Source organism: Equus caballus, chromosome 7 (genome assembly GCF_041296265.1).
Source record: "Equus caballus isolate H_3958 breed thoroughbred chromosome 7, TB-T2T, whole genome shotgun sequence".
Classification (NCBI taxonomy): Eukaryota; Metazoa; Chordata; class Mammalia; order Perissodactyla; family Equidae; genus Equus; species Equus caballus.
The window spans coordinates 10,553,971-10,574,674 of NC_091690.1; the positions used below are offsets into that span (position 1 = coordinate 10,553,971).

General features: G+C 34.6%; 1 protein-coding gene across 2 annotated transcripts in view; it reads left to right on the plus strand.

Annotated features, from left to right (window-relative positions):
• CNTN5 (contactin 5) overlaps positions 1-20,704 on the plus strand; it is a 1,137,031-nt gene that overhangs the window by 466,410 nt on the left and 649,917 nt on the right. For both annotated transcript variants that reach the window (XM_023644694.2, XM_070272715.1), the window contains one exon: positions 11,549-11,673. In XM_023644694.2, coding sequence (XP_023500462.1) covers positions 11,619-11,673 — 55 coding nt within the window. In that variant the 5' untranslated portion in view covers positions 11,549-11,618. The remainder of the gene's footprint in view (positions 1-11,548; positions 11,674-20,704) is intronic.

Sequence of the window (20,704 nt, forward strand, 5' to 3'; positions counted from 1 at the left end):
AATGGGTGAGTGGTTAGACACATTATGATAAATCCATACCATGGATTGCAACTCTGCAAAGAAAAGGAGCACATGCAACAACTTTGGTGAACCTCAAGGGAAATATGCCGAGTGATAAGCCAATCTCAAATGTTTAATCTGCTCCATGCTTCTATTTATACAACATTTTTGAAATAATGTAATTATACAGATGGAAAACAGATTAGTAGTTTCTGGGGATGAGACTTTAGAGAGAGGAAGGTAGGCTATGAAGAGTGGCATGAGGAAGCCTTGTGGTGATGAAACAGTTCTGCCTCTTGATGAGGGTAGTAGTTACATGAAGTTACATGTATGATAAAATTCCATAGAACTTCCCCCCCCACACACACACACACAGATACACACACAGATGAGTGCACCCGAAGTGATGAAATCTGTATGAGCTCTGTAGATTGCACCAATACCAAGTTTATGGTTTTTATACAGTTCTATAGTTATTTAAGATGCTAACATTGGGGGAGGAGGGGTAAAATTTGCTCAGGGTCTTCCTGTATGTTTTTATTTTTCTTGCAACTACCTGTGAATCTATAATTATTTCAAAACAAAAAAGGCATAAAAATCAATTGTAATGTATGATCTCCTACTTCACCTAGGTTATGAAATCAAACAATCTGCTTAATTGTTCCCTTCCCTAATTTCTTGACTTCACATGTATGGAAAATGAATTTAAGGATGTCCTCTAACAGTAAAGTGGTATCTTGTTGGCTAGTTGAAATGTAACTAGATGCAAATTATTATTAGGCTTGAATGTGAAAAATATCTTGATTTAATGCATTTTAAGAATTTGGAATAGCCTAGAGTAGCTATAAATGTCATAATTGCTAAGCCTAGCAACTTAATGCTCTATAAAAGTTACTGTTACACCACTTGATCTTACACTTTCCAATTCTCTCAGTTGCCAGACTGTGGTAAGCCATTTGTACTCATTTGACAGAAACTAAAATGCGGCTAGGCCCTTGGGACCCCTTTCAGATAGAGTGCCATCCTGGATGGGCTCTGAGTCTCTTGTCTTGGCAGGTTCTCAGCACTTGTGAAAACTCTCAGCTGAATTGTTTGGTGGTGAGGAATGTAATTAATTGAAGTACATCCTGTCTTTGATAACTTAGTTATATTTGCAACTCTGAATTGTTTTGAATGCTTGATTCTGTAACAAGAAACTGAAAATGAAGAATTTTTGAAGCCATTTAATGGATTAACAGAAACTATGTGGGGAAACTATTAGTGTCTGTTTTCGGTTTTTAGACTTTTTATCTATGAAGCTTCAAAGGACTTAACAAAACCAGGTAACTTGTCACTGTGAGTAGAAAAAGGCTGTTGTCGCCATGACACAGGTTGAAGAAGCTAAGACAGAGAGAGGCAGTTTATCAGGAATTTGGCTTTGCTCAGAATTTGGGTTTCTTCACTTTCCTTGCTAGTCCCTATTGACTTGATCAAATTGATTTTCAGTATTTACTGTGTGGAAAAAAAAATCAATGGTAATCATTTAGATTAAAGTTGGAGGTATAAAAACATCCACTGTACTTCCCTGTCTCTCTTTTCCATTCATCGAGATTGCTTTATAACTCCTTTGTCGATAATATAGAAGACCACACTTACAGATTCTTGTCATATTGCTCATAAAATCCCACCAGGGGAGCTCTCTAATATTTTATAACAATACTATTATATTTATCGGGAACATGTTCCCAAGTTTTTGTTTGTTTGTTTAGTTGAATTTCTTTTGTCTTTCATCAGCCCTCTTTCCCTTGTCTTGAGAGAATATGAATATTTCAGGCAAAAGAGTTTAATATGGAAATGAAGAACAAAGAGGTATATGATTCCCAAGGGGATTGCTATTAGCTATTTCAAACATTGCCTTCAAATTATCTACAATTCCCAGCTTAACCATGTGCCTATAACAAGACGTTGTTTAAATGCGTTTTAGCCCCATGGTATCAACTGCCAGATGAAGATAATGATTCAAAATGCCAATTTTCTGAGGAAATATAGGTTAAATTTTAAGTAAATCATTAAAAAATCCAATTTAACCAAGACAAAGTCAGCACAATTACTCTAATTTAAATGTCTTCAAAAGATCCTTGTTTCCATAGTTAAATAAATTAAAATAAAATGAAATACCAGGATGAATATGGGTTCCATCTCTCTTGCTAGAGACCGTCTCTCTAAAATCTTATCCATATCACGTTGTTATACAAAGGAAATCTTCACACAAGATCCTTTTGGTTTCCTCAGTGTCTTCTTGCACTGTTCTACCTGTCAAGCCATCAGACTCCCTCTCAGAGACAAACTTTAAATCTTCAGAAAACAAATTTATACTCAAAATAATCTTTAACACATCCCACTGTTTCATAATGAAGAATATATATACCTGAATTTATACATTTAAAACTCTCTTACACAGAACTTAGTTAATTTACTTGCTCATGTGGAACCTTGGACATGTGGTCTCACTGGTTCGTTTTCCAGAATGCAATAACCCAGGTCACCTTTTTCATTATTCACATATTTTTCCCTTTGCTGAGACCCTCTTATTGCAAGAAACCAGGCTTCAAGTCATGTTATTCTGCTCTTATTCAGAAGAATCTCTCCTAAAATATGTACAAGTGTGTTTCTTAAATTCTTCAACAACTCTGAGTTTAGAATACATTTTCTCACCAGTAGAAAATGGAAAAGGCAACTTGCAGATACTATTTTGCTCTCTAGCCAGGAATCAGAGACAAAAGTGTTAGTCCCGATGCCAACACTGAATTTTGTGAGGCATTAGGCAGGTCCCATCACTTTCACATCTGTTTGTCCAGTCTGGAAAAATGCAGTGTCATTTATTCCTGTGTACTTTATACCACAAAATTAAATATTATTGGAAATATTTGACAACTTTAGAAATTGAGTTATATGTTAGGAATTGTTTATTTTTATGATAATAATTTTTATAATAAAATTCATACTCCTTTCTCTGGCCTATGAATGCTTTAGATCAGGCCCTTGACTTACAGATTTGATTTCCTACTTCTCCCTCCTGGGCGTTGGCTTCCAGCCATGCTGGCCTTCTCTCTGCAGCCTCAATATCCCAAATCTGTTGTTAAATTGATACTTTTGCACTTGCCCTTAATTAAGCAACTTAATAATTTATTTAGTTCCTTCCACAACTAGATATTTTGCAATAAGGAATTTTATGCTGAGAAATGTGAGTGTGAGCATCTCCTGGAAGATATACAACATGAATTAGGTTTGCAAATGAAAAATTGTTTCAATTAGCTGGGTTCCAAAATGTTTGAAGTGAAGTAGTAGAAGATGTGACAAGATGCATAGTTTGAATCAAACTGTGGAGAGACTCTAATGTTAGATTTAAAAATTTAAGTTTCTGTTTTATAGGACATGTCAAAAGTTGTGTATGTGCTAAACTCTGAGTAAAAGAGTATTAAATATATAACTTCTCTTCGTTAGCGAAGAGTGGGAGGTGGTAAATATTTATGACGAATATAGATTTGTTTTTTGATGAATTTCTGTTTTTTCAGCAGTTAAGTTAGAAGACTCAACATAGCTATTTTATAAAAACCTAAGGTTTATATTTTACCGTTTTTCTAAATACACATGGATTGTTGAAATATTTAACTTCAGTCACTTATCTCCATAGTAACATATATGTTACTATGTTCATGAATTTTAATTTTGCACTTGCCTTACTTTTACCCTACAAGACATGATTATTGTTGTTTTATTAAGACAATATTTTCTTAAATTTACCCTCACAATATATTTGTTCTCACTCTTTTTTCAGGCAGTGTAATATGTTGTTTAAAGTCATGGACTCTGCACCCAGACTGTCTAGATATAAATCTCAAGTTTACCCAATAGCTGTGCAACTTAGAAAATTTATTTAACCTGTTTATACCTATGATTTGTTGTCCTTAAAATGAGAATGATAGATTTATCTCATAAAGTTCTATGTGTTAAATGAGCTCCCAGAGGTAAAGCACGAGGCACAGTTCCCACGTATGGTAAACACTACGTGAGTTAGCTTCTGCCATCTTCCCTTTATTCATTTCAGAGCTTCCCTCTTCCATTACTTTTTTCCTTCTATCTGATGAATATCACTTAATATTTTTCTCACTAAAGATTTATTTTTGACAAGCTCAGTTTTTTCCCCAGCTTTATTAAGATATAATTGACTTCTCAGTTAGTGATTGAGTGAGAAGAGCTTTATTTAACTCTGATCCTTTAAGGAAATTTTCACTGGTTTTAGAATTATAGTTGTCAGTTTTTCTTACCAGCACACTATTCCAATCGTTTTGGATCCCATTACTGCTCTCATTAAGTCAACTGAGAGTCTGATTTTTCTACTTTTACAATTAAGCTTGTTTTTCTCTCTGGCTGTTTTTTTGTCTTTGGTGTTCAGCATTTTCACTGTGATTTGCTTAGGTGTTCATTCTTCTTGGATTTTTCTGGTCTTCCTGAATATTAAAATTGGGAAATTTAACCAGTTCTGGAAAATTTTAGCAATTATCTGTCTCTTCACATATTGTTCATCCCATTCTCTTTCTGTTTATGGAAATCTGATTAGACATATAAGACATTCTCACTATACCCTCCGTTCTGTTTACTTTCCTATCATATTTTCCATCTATTTCTCTTTCTGAACTACATTCCAAATAATTTCTTCATCTCTGTGTCTTTTTCTCATAATGCTGATTCCTTTATGCTTAAAAAGAGATCAAATATATTTGTTTCATAACCTGTGTCTACAAAGTCAAATATCTGAAGTCTTTGCAGATCTGATTCTGACTTTTATTGTTTCTGTTTATTCTCACTCATAGTGCTTTGTTTTCCTGTATATTTTGCGAGTATCGACTATGAATTCTTCACTATGAGATTTTCTTTTTTCTTTCCATTCAGTCTCATGGTTTAAGATTGAAGAATATCTTTTACTAATCTCTGGGTAGATCATCACTCTGAAGAGATATTTCTATTCACCCACCCTACCTATGATTTGCAGCCCTTTGGGATCCTAAGTATATGCAGTTTCCTATTTGAACACTCACCTTGTGTGGGCCCTAGGCTTTTGGTTTTGGTCCCACACTCTCAGAGTAGCCATGAATACCAACCAGAAGTTTATTGGGATTTGATAAATGGCCTGACAGTGAAAGCTGGCTTTGTTTCTCACCTTACTGCTTTTATCTAGTTTTGATCTTGAATAAGTTTTTCTTTTCTAACTAATTCATTGAGGCATTTAAAAATATTTTGATATATTTTGCAGTACTTTAAGAAAGAAGTTTTGTCATGTGTCTAGTTCCCAAATTACCAGGAAGGGAAATCTTTTGTCACCTGGCCGTGGAATGGTACTCAGGATCCCAACACAATACAAATCCTGTCAGAATTTACATAGAGGCTGGCAGGTGCGGTGAGCTATGGTTCTGTCTTCATCCTTTCCTAAGTCAATGAACAAATAATGAGAATTATGGAATATTTCTGGCACCAGACTCCTACAGTCTTTTATTTTGGTTCCCGTCTCCGTTAAGTGTACTATGTAGTATTAAATAATCTTGAGCCATATTTTTCTCTAATCTTCTGTTTTAAATAAAATTCCAAAGTTGACTTGAAGTCTTAGAAAACCAGTGCTGCTGTTTCTGAAATCTTTGCTTTTCCCTTTTCCACAAGGGCAAGTTCTATTGAGCTCAAAAGTTCTTAGAGTAAATACCATGAGAAATATAGACCAGAACTATGCTTACCTACATACCATAGAAAACCATGTTAAAGAATATCTCCAAAATATGTAGATACTGTGAGTTCAGCCTTCCATCTACAAGCCATAGTACTTTCTCCAGGACACAAAAATGTAATTTATTTTCTTGTGATTCATGATAGTCACAACATCATAACTCACTCTGGTTATGTTTGAAAGCAAGAATTCTGTCTCTCCACTTCCTGACACTGCTGCTTGGTCTTCAAGGGATATATGATAGTAAATATAACAAGACAAACAAGCATTTTTTGTGTGTGTGTGCTAGATCTTCTGTTGCATTTAACTATCTATTGTTTTGTTCAAGTGCATTGGGTTAGAAACCTTTAAGGACATCTAACATACAGCTCCCTATAAAGGCTTATTTTATGTTCCTTTGCTGTGAGCCCTGCTGTGGTCTTCCTCAGCCCTTAATGTGTATCATACAAGCAAAAATGCCACTAGCTCCAGTCTTAACAAAGAGTCATGATTGGAATGGACACTAAAGTACACAGAAAAAGAGATACTTGATCATTTTACTCCTTTCACATCCAAGTTTTGAATTTTGTAGCCCTGTCACATGCTAATCAACGTAGAAACACTTTTACTCAACCTCCATTATCTCCATAAATGAAAATAATTCAGAACAAGTTAGATGCTGATGTTAAGTAGGCTCATCTCTAGTTTACTCCCTGCCACTGTGTAAGTTGCATACCTACCAAGATTCAGTTGTATTTGTGTCATCTGTTTGTGGAGGTTATACATGTTGACATAATTAGGTAAGTCAAATAAACATTATGCAGATCAATGACATCTGAGTGCACCAAGAGTGAGAGTATTTGGCTCTGTGAAAAGACAAACAAACCAAAAAACAAAAGCTAATAGTCTTGGACAAACTCAATAAGATGAGTGAGTTAGGAAATTCTATAAAATTATGTGTGTGTGAGACAACTGTATAAAAATAATAAAACCCTTCAAGGATCAGACTACTTTGCATGTCATTACGCTACTTTAAAGAAATTAAAAATTGTATATGATACATTATAAGCAGTATTTATGTAATAAGGACTCATATGATGTTGAGATAAAAGAAAGGATTTTCCAGCAGAATATTGATAATCAGAAGATAGTATCTTATTCCTGTATAATAAGAATATAGAGTTAAACAATATAGATTATATATTCTTTATATATTGAGAATATAGAGTTACATCATATTAGTTAGATGACAACATTTAAAGTATGTTTGTTTTTCTAAATGATTTTTATTAACTGAGCACCAGTCCTAATTCTTTTAGGTAAGAGTGCTTCTAGAAACTTTTGTAGAGATGGCTGTGGAATTCTGTAAGAAATGGTGTAGCTTAAAGGTCAATATTATTCTTACCCCAGTCTGCCTTCTATTAGCTGTGTGTTCTTGGGCAAGTTATCTTCATCAGTAAGAAATGCCAACGGCCTGGCCTGGTGGTGTAGTGGTTAAGTTTACAAGCTCTGCTTCAGCAACCTGAAGTTTGTGGGTTCAGATCCCTGGCATGGACCTTCACACTGCTCAGCACGACATTCTGTGATGGTGTCCCATATACAAAATAGAGGAAGATTGGTACAGATGTTAGCTCAGGGAAAATCCTCTTCAACCAAAAAGAGGAAGATTGGCAACAGGTGTTAACTCAGGGCAAATCTTCCTCACCAAAAAAATAGAAAAAAAAAAAACAACAAGAGATGTCAAGTTCATTAACAGAGGTTATGTAGGTAATGTGCATAAAACTATGCCTGGCACACAGAATTTCATAAATTGTACCAGTTGCAAGTATTATGGAAATTTAAGGGATCGTGATTTTTTATCTTCTTGTATTGTCTTGTGCTAAATAATTTACTTACCATAGACTCTAGTTTCTTCAATAATTATTATTCAAAAATATTACTTGGATGCCTACTAAAACCAGGCAGGTGCTGTTCTAGATGCTGGGTCTACAAAGATGAACAAGACAAAAATTCTTGTTTTCATGGATATCACATCCCAGTAGGAGAAAAAAGTAATTAAAAAGTAAAACATAAATAGCATAATCTCAAGTACTGACTTTAATGTTCTAAAACTATATGGTCTGGAAAGAACTGATGGTGGATGGGTCCAGGCAAAGGAAACAATGAGAACTTGGTATATTTGAGGAGCATCAAGAAAGTCAGTGTGGTAAGAATGGAGTACAGAAATGCTAGAAGATAAAATCAGAAAGCTAGACAGGGCCCAGATTATATATGGTCTTGTAGACTAAATAAGGAATTTGGATTTTATTTTAAGAGTAAACCACTAAAACAGGGAAATGATGCAGCCTGATTTGTGTTTTAAAATATAATTCTGACTGCTGTATGAATAATCTGCACAGGGCCAAACTGTAGGAAGTCATTGCTCTGCAACTGAAAAGAGGGATCAGCAGGCAATAATAGAAATCTCTCTGCCTCTCTCACAATCTCTCTTGTCTTCACACGCTCACACGTACACATCATCAACAAGGTAGTTTCCTATATTCATCTTTAAGAAGAAAAACTGACTTGTATTCAGATGGCAGCATACTATCACGTGATTTATTTCATGGTAACGTATGTTTAGCACTCCTGTTGCAGACTGCAATTAAGGTGTGATGTTTTTAAGTACTTGTCTACGCAATCAACTGCATTTGTTATTTATAATTGTTGACTTACTACTAACATAAAGATCTACTTATTTTACTTTACTTGCAAATATTTGCAATAAATCAGGGAAAAAACTACAAAGTAATATGACGTTATTTCATACATTTTTCTCTGAATGTCAGAGGTGATAATATATATTCTATGCATGAAATAAGCTTTTTTAAAAATGTGAGGTTTTTTAAATGTATATGATTAGTAGTTTCCAAATTAGTATTTATGGATTCTCAGTCTCTTAATGCACCAGATTTTAATTTACAAGTGTCAGTCTCCATTAAGGTATTTCTAAAAACACATCCTGATATGCTTTAGCGACATTTGTTAACTGATTGCAATTTAACCTGACATGTAGTGGGAACTTAATATATGTCTGATTAATTAGGTTATTTTATTACTTTGAAACAAAGATTTCATTAAAGTCATGGAATAATTTTGTTTTCAAGAGAAACATATCAAAAATACATATTTCAGAATCCTAAAGATTATGTCACTTACTTTTTTCTTAAGAGAGAAAGAATCAGAAGGAAGAAAAAAAGCAAAAAAGAACGATGTGATTTAGATATCTTAAAAAGAATGGCCTTTGAAGAATTATTATTTTTTGTGTTTAAATCCTAAAGACCAAGCATTGATGCTTGCAAATAAACACACATACACACACACACTCATACACACACACATTTCTTATTTGTATTTGAAGAGATTTTAACATAAGATGGATTCTTTTAGTAATAAAATTCAGTGTACTGTTTATATTTGAGAATTGAAAAAATGTGCCTGGTATACACACATAAGGATTACTTCATAATGGCGTGTTGAAAACATGAGTACTGAGCCTATATATCCTCTTATCAGAAATACCTTTCATAAACCCCTACTAAAGGACCCCCTTCTGTCCTCTGATCACTTGTTGTCCCTTTACTCTGTGTGAATTTCTTCATAGTATCTATCACTCTCCGACATTGACTTATTTATCCATGTTTCCATCGTTAGTCTCCCTCAAAAGTAAGATATTTATCTAAGACCAATGTCTTCTTGAAATTCTACTGAAGATCCTTCTGTCCTATTCCAAACCCCAGCTGTCCTTATGAATCGATTCCTATTTCGATAGTTCTATGTCTATATTACACTTAGAGTATCCTGCTTATTTGGCTTATAGTGTGTGGCTAACCTCTGTGTATATGTGTGTGTAGGTGTGTGTGCACACGTGCACGTGTGTTTTGTCTTTGACATTTCAGTGTACAGCACATAAGTGCTCTGATGCCATTGGCATTTCTTGTTGAGGAATATTTAAGACAACAGAGGACATTGTAAATAGAGAGGGGAAGTACCAATTTTGGGAGCGTGGACTGAGCAGAAGTTCATCAAAACAAGTTAAGCAAAGCTATTTTAACGTCTCAGAGCTCAAAATCCAAGAAAGCCCAATTTTGTTATGAATTGAAAATTCAATAATTCAAATATGCAGTTCTCGTGAATTATAATGGTAGTTCTGGCAACTTTAAGTTTCTCTAATTGTTATGTGTGAAGTGTTGATTTTCTTCTTTTCCTTTCTGGTGAGAAGCAGTGTATAAATAATAAAAATGTTTTAAACTGTAAAACAGTGATTTAAGGTCATTTTTTGTGCTTCAAATTGTATGTATTTCTGATATTTACTTGGAAGAAAAAGAGATGATGAAAAATGGAAGTGGCTGCAAATCAACCATTATTAGTTCTTATTAACTTTCTTCTCCATTAGTGATTCCTAACCATGTAATTAAAATTGAGAAGCAAGGCTTAGATTTAAAAATATAAATAAAATGGAACTTATATTATTCAGGTAGAAGACTCAATACCAGGAGATTTTCCTGTTTGGGCACGACCATATTAAATTATGACCCAGCTAAGGGGAAAAGTGTTTGTCTATACTTTTAAGATGCTTCCTAAAAAAAGAGAGATAACCAGAACAGCTAAGTCTCTGGGGAAGAGCCAGTTGCCAAGAAATAATTGTTATTTGAAAATCATTAACAATGTACAATTATTTTTCAAGTTAATTGCTTTTGGCCAAGAAGGACACCACTAACTCACACTTGAAAACTCAGAAGTTGCTTCTGTATTACGGGAATTTCTAACAGACATTTGTCAAGTTCCTGCAGGGTTTCATGCTAGAATTTTATAATTTTTTTATGTTTATTGTGTCTTTCAGGAAAAATAAAGGAACCAAAAAATATTAATGTGCTATACTGGTTATTGTTATAAAAATGGCATTAGACAAAAAATGTTAAATATTCATGAAAATCCTTGTTTCCCTTAGGTTCTGGCTAGCAAAAGATGTTGAGAGAAATTACTCACCAAAGAAAGGAACTATGGCACAGCACAGATGATCACGGGAGTTATAAACAAAGGCAGTTGACTTTAATAATTAAATGAGAAAAATTTCCTGTGGAGGTTTAGCTGAGCAACAGGCACAATGTGTAAAGTCACTTGGCTAACTGATCATTAGTTATGTTCTAGAACAGAGGAGTATATATTAATGTAACTGATTTCTCTACCCTATTTTTCTAATCTAATAATTTGTCTAATGTAATAAATATAGCTATTATACACTCCCTGTGAGGAAAAATCATCCTCATTAGAACCTGATGTTTTTATTATCTATAAAGGAATATTCAATATAAATAGATGGGATAGGGAAATTTTATCACTTCTCCAAAGTTTTTGTGTTGTGCCTTAAATGGATTCTAGTGGGAATTTTATTATTGTTGTCAGTATCTAAGTATATATTAATCTGACCTTTGCACTAAGAGTTATCATTTTTTTTAAATATTTTATTATTTTTTTCCTTTTTCTCCCAAAGCCCCCCAGTACATAGTTGTATATTCTTCGTTGTGGGTCCTTCTAGTTGTGGCATGTGGGACGCTGCCTCAGCGTGTTTGACGAGCAGTGCCATGTCCGCGCCCAGGATTCGAACCAACGAAACACTGGGCCTCCTGCAGCGGAGCGCGCCAACTTAACCGCTCAGCCATGGGGCCAGCCCCAAGAGTTATCATTTTATTATGAGATTTTTGAGTTGGTTTGTGTTTGCTTTTTCGTTTGTTTATTTTCTCCGTTTTTGAAAACTGTTATTCATCTCAACAGGGCATTCTTTAATGAAGTAACGTCAGAGCTGCTAAACACACAGGAACGTAGGAGATCCTAGTGACCTAGGATGGCTTCCTCTTGGACATTAATTCTGTTTCTGTCAGTCTCTGGGTGTCTTTCAGGTAAGAAATCCTGCTTTCTATACCAAATAACAATAATATATGAAGGTCTTCAACACAAAATATCCTCAATTATTATTTTAAATTTATATCAATATTCGTACTTTTCAACAAATGAAAAACGACCCTTAAACCTCTACTAGCACTGCAAAAACGTCATATACAATTCACTACAATAAGGTATTTAGAAAAATACTATATAAGTGTTAATAAAATGAGTATCCATCCCACTTCATTGACTTTCATTTATAATCTAAACCATTATTAGTCCTCAGAAAATGTGGTAATATATATACTTATCATTTATAGCAGGTAATTATTAAAATGTCTCATTGCAATGCTGAATTTAATGCTGGCTTTGTTGTACACATACACACAGAATCATTTAAATGCATCTCTAACACTATATATGTTCTTGGTTGTCTCAGCTTTTCTGACTCGGTTTCGATCAATCTTGTTCTATATCTTGAATCTAAAATGAGATCTTTTATTCTGAAAAAGTGGTTTATGTTCTTTGGAGTAATGCTGTCATAATGTTAAATATTAATAAGCCTGAAGCTTTTTTTGTTTTAATTTAAGAATGTCTAGAAATTAAATTGTAGTGATGATTTAAATACTTATACATGTAACATTTACAACTTGATTAGACTTAACCCAGTGGCTTTATTGTATTATTAAGTGCTATCTGTGTAACTTCAGCTGTGTATCATGGATGAGTCCTCTTTAAAACCAAAGAGGTAATCCTCGACTTAGATTGTGCTCAAAAACTTTGTTTGAAATTCAAAGGAATGTCTTTCTATAGAGATAAATTTAGTATTTCAGTCATATAAATGCTTGTTACATGTTTAAATGTAATAACCATAACATATTTACATGTATCTAAGTTCTTCTAAAGGATATATAAAAGCCTCTTCTTTGCTGAGATACTAGTAATTAACTGCAAAAGCAACAAAATAATTATTTATTAATTATTGTTATTATTATGTGTTGAGCACCAGTGCTTACAGAAAAAGCAAGTTTAAGAAGAGACATGAAGGGTGGGATGAGACCTCTGTAAAACCTTGGTAGAGACATTTCCGAAACCATGAAAAAGTAGGTGAATAGTTTCAGAGACGTTAAAAGTTAAACAAAAACCCTGGTTGACCAATATCATGGTTACTTAAAAAAAGAAAGAAAGAGTCTTCAAATATTTTATCTTATCTTAGGTTCTTTCTGCACGGTACTACCATCTGCCCTGCTGATCTAGTAATTTCTTTTTGACCTTCTCAATGTCATTCTCCTCTTGAACTCGTAAGTTAACTGAAGAGAACGGAAGTAGGCTTGCAAGGTGAAATAAAGTATGCTCAGTTAAGTTTGAATTTCAAATAAATAACAAATAATTATTTTAGTTCTATTATGTTTCATGCAATATTTTATTTCATTTTATCTAAAATTTAAATTTAACTGATATCCAGTGTTTTTATTTATTAATCTGACAATGCTAAGTGGAAGGAGAGTGGTAGTCTGTAATGTAACTCCAAAGTCTCATTTTATTGTCCCAAATAAACAGTCACTTCAAAAGAGATACTATACTGGAGTTGTGGGAAGACGAAAATACTCAGCCTGAGGTGGGGTCAGTGATCATTAGATTTCCAGCTCACAAAGGAATCAAGACGCTGTTTTTTCCATAGAATAAAATCAAACATTGAGAGATAGGAATAATCAGGCTGAGTTTGGAGGTAAATTGCTGTTCAAATAGTCATGCACCACGTAACAATATTTTGGTCAATGAGGGACAGTGTATACGACAGTAGTTCCATGAGATTAGTACCATATAGCCTAGGTGTGTAGTAGGCTATACCATCTAGGTTTGTGTATGTACACTCTATGATGTTCGCACAATGATGAAAATTACCTAAGGATGCATTTCTCATAAGTATCCCCATCATTAAGCAACACATAACTGTATTATAGACAAAGCTGAAAAAAAAAATTGAAGACAAAGGACTTTTCTAATTTTTACATAGAATTTGATTTTTAAACATCTGCATTTAGTATGAAGCATATATATATTATTTTATAGAATAGATTAATTTCTTCTCTGCTGTAGATTTCTGTTTAAAACAAAATTGGTTAGATGTTTGAAAGGATCAATTATGAAGAATAATTATATTCAAAAACCTTCTCTCATCTTCACTTTCTCATTTTAATAAATTATGCTGGAGGTACAGCCCCTATTCTGCTCTTGTTACTTGGTAATAGTTATTTATCAAATATTATAAATCCTTACAATATTTACTTCACTAGTCTATCAGTAGGTATTTTGTCTTTGGTTTTCTCTAGTTGGTGCCTTTTATTTGTCTATGAGTATCACATTATAGGACCTATTTGGCACAGTGGGTTGATTATTATTACAGAAAATGAGGGTAATAAACTATAGGTGATGAGTACATTTTATGTTGTTGCTGCTGTTTGAACCAGCAAAACTGATTGAAGAAATAAGAGACAACTCAGACTGTATTTCATGTTTATTTCAGTTATTCATTTTGGGGGGTTTTCTGGGATTTAGCTCACTCTGAGCTAATATCCTTTGCCAAGCTTCCTATTTGTTTTTGGGTTTTTTTTCCTGGAGGAAGACCAGCCCTGACCTAATATCTGTTCCAGTCCTCCTCTCTTTTGTATGTGGGATGCCTCCATAGTATGGCTGATGAGTTGAAGCAGGTCTGCACCCAAGATCCAAACCAGCGAACTCCAGGCCACCGAAGAAGAGTGTGTGGAACCACTCAGCAATGGAGCCGGCCCCTGTTTATTCATTTTTTTAATGGGTGGATTATCTTGGTGTGTTTAGGAAATACAGAAGAACTCTCTTACATAACCCTACATTTAAAGACTGACTACTGAGAGCAATGAAAAGTTGGCAACCTTCATAGGGAAATACAACCTTATATTGTAAATGGACTTATAATTAAAACGACAATGAGATAATGCTGCAAATATAAGGAAAAAAATTGCTAGTGAGGATACAGAAAACAGGAAATTTCATTTACTGCTGGTAAGGATGCAAAATGGTACAGCCACTTTGGAAGACAGTTTTACAGTGTTTACAAAGCAAAACACAGTCTTACAGTGCTTCAAGCAGTTGGACTTCTAGGCATTTACCTAACTGATTTTAAAACTGATGCTCACAAAAAAACCAACACACAAATGTTGGTAGGAACTTTATTAATAATCACCAAAAACTAGAAATAACCAATCAAGATGCCCTTTTAAAAGTAAGAGAATAAACAAGCTATGGAAAAGCCATATAATGCAATAGTCTTCAGTGATAAAAAGAAATGAACTATCAATATATGCAAACGCATGAATGAATCCTATATGTATATTGTTAAGTGAAGCAAGTCAGTCTGATTAGGCTACATATTGTAGGATTCCATTTACGTGACCTTCTGAAAAGGGAAAACCTATATAGAGACTGTATAGACTGGTGATTGCCAGGAGTTGGGGTCAGGGAATGTTCAAATGGGTGAATGAAGCTTAAGGCATTTTTTGAGGGTGGTGAAACTACTCTGTATGATACCGTCCTGGTGGATGCATGACATTAAGCACTTATGAAAACCGACCGGACTCTATAGCATAGCATAAATCTTAATGTATGCAAATTTTAAAAAAATAGTTTAAGAGGTTAGAAGATCCCAGGATGGAATATAGAAGGTGACAAAGAATCTAACTGTATTATAAACATATGAAGCAATCTCGCTTAGGGAAGTGGGTGAAAAAAATTACAGAACTGGCTGACTTTAGAAATGAATCTGCAAGATTAAAAGCAAACTTTACTCTAGTTAATAACTTAATTTCCCCATGTTAGTAATTCTAAAACCATTATACATGGAACAGAATGATTAAGTCAATGGATGGTGGATGGAGAAAGCCAGGTTTATCACCATTGGGATGGGAGGTAACAGAAAAACAAGAGAAGAAGGCTAGAATGAGCCATGTGGTAATGAATTAGAGTTGCAGACTTCAGTATGCATTCACGTTTAGCTTAATATGGTACAGATGGTTACATATAAAAAAATTACAGATATGTGTATATACATGGCTAGGCATACATACACATATTTTCTTGCTCTGTCATCTGAGATGGGCTAGAAGCAATGTTCTCCAGTAGAAACCAGCCCATAAGGTGCCAAGCTCTTGGTTTTCATATCATTCTCTAATTAAAGGAGTCTGGACTACTTGGAGAAATGGCTGATTCTAGGAGTGGAGCAGGAAATATATTTCATCAGCCTAGAGTATCTTGTAATAGCAGAAAGTAAGGAAGTGCTAAAATGAACTAACCAATAAATACTAAAGAAACATAATGAGGAGAGTATGTCAAAAGGACACAGGAGCCAAATGAAAGAGTTCCCAATGGCCCAAAGTGGAACAATTTGTGCAAGAAAATAGAGTATTGAGTTATAACTCAAAGAATAAAATAAATACTCATAAGTCCATACTGATATAAAAAAGTGATTGAACAAGTAAATGAATGAAAAGAATAGACAAATTTCCGATGTGGATGAATTTCAATTAATCTATGTAGATACTTTTTTCTCAGGGAAGTGCTGGGTAACTTTCTTCTTCCTAAGTGTGGGCTTACATAGTGACTTGTTTCTAAGGGCACAGAATGGAAACAGAGGATAAAATGAGTAACTTTACAGTGAGGGAATCTGATAAATGCTACCTCAGCCAGGAGATGATCAAGGTCAACATCAACCATGACGGCCTTTACCCTTTATATGATATGATGAGAATGGCACCTCAGCTCTGTGGTTTTCTTCCCTCAAACTCACTTCCCTAAAACATCACTCACTGCTGATGTGTCAGCTGAGGTGAGCAGGTCCATCCAGAGCCAGGGTAGGCTCAACTGCACCCCATCACTTGTGCAGAGGGGGAAAGAGGTTTCCAGCTGATTGGCATCAGGCCTGTGTTGTCTGGAGAAGGGAGATGGACGGCAGTCTAATCATGAGAAAAATAGCAAGTGAATCCCATCTAAGGGGCATTCTATAAAACATCTGGCCAGTACTCCTCAAAATTTTCAAGGTCAGCAAAAACCAGGAATATTGGAGAAATTGTCACAGAAAGAGGAGGCTAAGGAGACATGACAACTAAATGTAATGTATTACCCTGGATAGGATCCTGCAATAGAAAAAGTAATTCTATAAAAACCAAGGAAATTTGAATAAGGTGTGTACTTTAGTTAAAAAGGAAATTTCAAGGACTGGCCCAGCGGTGTAGTGATTAAGTTCGTGTGCTCCACTTTGGCAGCCAGGTGTTTGCGGGTTTGGATCCTGGGTGCAGACCTACACACTGCTCATTAAGTGATGCTGTGACAGCGTCCCACATACAAAAAAAAAAAATAGAGAAAGATTCGGTGTCAGCCCCGTGGTATTATGGTTAAATTTGCACACTCTGCTTCGGCGGCCCAGGGTTCACCAGTTCAGATCCTGGGTGCAGACCTACACACCACTTATCAAGCCATATATATAAAGTGGAAGGAGATGACCATGGATGTTAGTTCAAGGCCAATCTTCAGCAGCAAGAAGAGGAGGAGTGGCAGCAGACTTTAGCACAGGGCTAATCTTCCTCAGAAAAAAGAAAATATAGACGAAGATTAGCACAGATGTTAGCTCGGGGGCAATCTTCCTCAAGCAAAAAGAAGAGAATTGGCAATAGATGTTAGCTCAGGGCCAATCTTCTGCACCTAAATAAATAAATAAATAAGTAATAAAATGAAATATAAATATTGGTCCATTATTTGTGACATATGTACTGTATGAGTGTAAGATGTTAATAATAGGGGAAACTGGTTGTGGATTTATGAAAACAAAGTGGACTAAGCATAACATTCTGAATGCTTGATCTGGACAAAATATAACTAGGACCTAAAATAAGATGGTAATGAAGGGCATCAGCAAGAGAAAAGAGATTCAAATGTATTTGGCAATAAAATATACAGAACTTGGTTAATGATTAAATGGTTTGTGTTAGAGGGATAGTTATTTTTCTCACTTTGCTTATAGGTGTAGATGATATTACCATTTACTTGAATACTGAATAAAATAGGAGGTGTGTATTTGGAGTCAGGAAATAGTGAATTCAATAATATAGATGTTGAGCTTCAGATAGCTGTAATACACTCAGGCCAAAATGTCTAAAGTGTAGGAAAGATGACTGAGCTAAAATGCAATTTGGGATTCGTCATTGCATAGATCAGGCCAAAATGTCTAAAGTGTAGGAAAGATGACTGAGCTAAAATGCAATTTGGGATTCGTCATTGCATGGATGAATTTAAGCTTTGAGAAAGGAAATAATCACCCAAGGATTATGTATATAATGATGAGTCATAAGGAAAGGAAGAAATTCTGAGGAGCATGTGCTTTTAAGGGGCAAGAGAAAGTAAAGGTTGAAAAGAATGGAAGGTGAGTTATGAGTTTGGGGAAACTCTAGGAAAGAGTGATAACAGAACATCTCCAGAAGGAGCGTGATCAGCAGTGTCAATGTTGTGGGAAGGTTACATGAGATTAGTACTAACAGCTTTTGTTTTTAATGATAAGGATAGTTACCTTTAATGAAGTAGTGGAAACATCAATCTTATGGCAATGAGTTGTGAAATGATTAGTAGAGGAGGAATTTAGACAATTACTATAAATTTTGTTTTCTGAGAAGTTGAGCTGAGGAAGAGAAAGACAAAAAATGGCAGATCCCTTGGACAAGATGGAAATTTGGGAAGGCATGTGTGTCTGTACATTTGTGGTTGTGTATTTTAAAGCTGGAGAAGCTACTGTTTATGGAAATTCAATCCACATAATACATAATATGCATGTTGATTGTATATCACACTAGTTAGGTTTTGCTGCATAACAAACCATCTTCAAATTTATTAGCTTAAAATAAACAAGAAAAAAAAACCCAAAACATATTCTTTCTCACAATTCTATGGGTAAGCTTGGTAGTTCTGGTTTGGCAAAGTTCAGCTGATCTCTGCAGTCCCCGTGAGATTTGAAAGGGTAGGGCTGGATGGTGTAATCTGGCCTTACACTGCTGGTGATTGGCTCTGACTAGCAAAGGCAATGGAAATGACTTGGTCATGTCTCTGATCCTCAGTAGTCTAGTCCAGGCTCTTTCACATGATTGTGGTTTCAGGATTCTCACATGCAGCAAGAGAAAGGGCAAACCCTAATTTGCAAGCACTTTTCAAGCTCTGTGTGATGTTTGCTAATGTCTCATTGACCAAAGCAAATCACATAGGCAAAAACCACATTCAAGGGGTGGAAAAACAGATTCAACCCCTTGAAGAGAGTAGCTGCAAAAGCACATTGCAGAGAATATGCAATACAGTGTTATTATAGTCGGCACTATGCCATACAGTAGGTCTCTAGGACTTACGCATCTTGCACAGCTGAGAGTTTGTGCCCTTTGACTAATACTTCCTCGTTTTCCTCTCTCTCCAGCCCCGGGCAGCTACCATTCTATTCTCTGCTTCCATGAGTTTGACTATTTTAGACTCCTCATATAAGTGCTATACTTAAAAATTTGCTCTGAGGGTCAATCTTATTTTAAATGTTCTTATCACCAAATAATAATAATAGTAAAAAATAAAGAGGATAGGAGGAAATTTTTGGAGGTGATAGATATGTTTATGCCATAGATTGTGATGATGGTTTTGCAGATGTATACTTATTCCAAACTCATCAATTTGTTTACATTAAATATGTACAGCTGATTATGTATCAATACCTCAATAAAGTGGTATAAATAAAGTATGCGTACAGCAATAAGAAATAGCCATGCCCATTTTTGAGCTCTACCACATATTTATTTATGTCTATGAATGTTTTACATGCAAATAATAGCAAACTTGTTTTAGGTAACAGTAAAGAAGATGGACTATTTCTCTGTAGGTTCATTTCAGTGATAGAGAGAGCCCTGTGAACTAACCTAATTAGCTGAGCTTAAAAAAACTTTAAAAATCAGTAAAATTGCTTTTATCAATATGAAATTAATTAGCCAATAAAATCTAAGCTTTTCATGATAGAATGTGTGAAATCATTTGGGGAAGGAAATCATAATTACTACAGCTTAGTGATGAATGTCTATGTGACAAAAAGCATCAATATTTCAACCTCTGCTGTGCCCAAATCCATGTTGTTGTTTTCTTTAAAAATTATTCTTCAAGGATATGTTGTCCTCCAACTATGTGGAGAGGTAGCAACTGAGAAGAGACAATGGAGTCAGGATTTATCTTCTTTGAATTTATGAGCAAATTTACCGACGTTCCTTGGTTTTTTGTAAATTGCTTTTCATTTAATCTCCATATTTAAACAAACAAACAACAAAAACTAAAGGGTTTAAATTGTCCTGCTCTGTTATACAGAATGTCCTATCCAATGGATTTCTTGTGTCATACTCCTTATGAAATGTGGGTAGTGATTATTCTAATTTCCTGTTAAATATTTAAGAATTGGAGAAATGTATTACAATAATATTTATTACAAATAGGTTTATTTCCATGAAATGTAATAGAACAGCCTGATAGGATACTGAGATTAGAGGCGATAGTACATGTGAAATATGTCATATCCAAATATTAATTATTAGTATTTATTATTAGAATAAGCTAGAAAGCAGCTATTGTTTGACTCATAAACATATGATCATTTGGTTGAAGACTTTTGAAAAGGAATTTTTTTGCACTCCACAGTACTAACATATATTTTCCAACATCCCAAATCAGTTTGTGTATTTTTATCAAAGTTATAGACTTAAAATTATTTAATTAGATTTATTAAAATTGGATATATTTATATCTCTTCTAAACTGAAAAAAATATTTCCCTAACTGAATTTATAAATCTTAGAATTAAAAATAATTTGGAGATCGTGTGGTCCAATTCCTGGTACTTGGGCAAGTAGAATATTGCTTGTTCTCAATAGGGATGAAGTTCAGGGAAGTTCTGTCACATGCCCAGTGTCACAGGAATGGTAGCTAGTGAAAGAAAACATGAGGGGCTGGC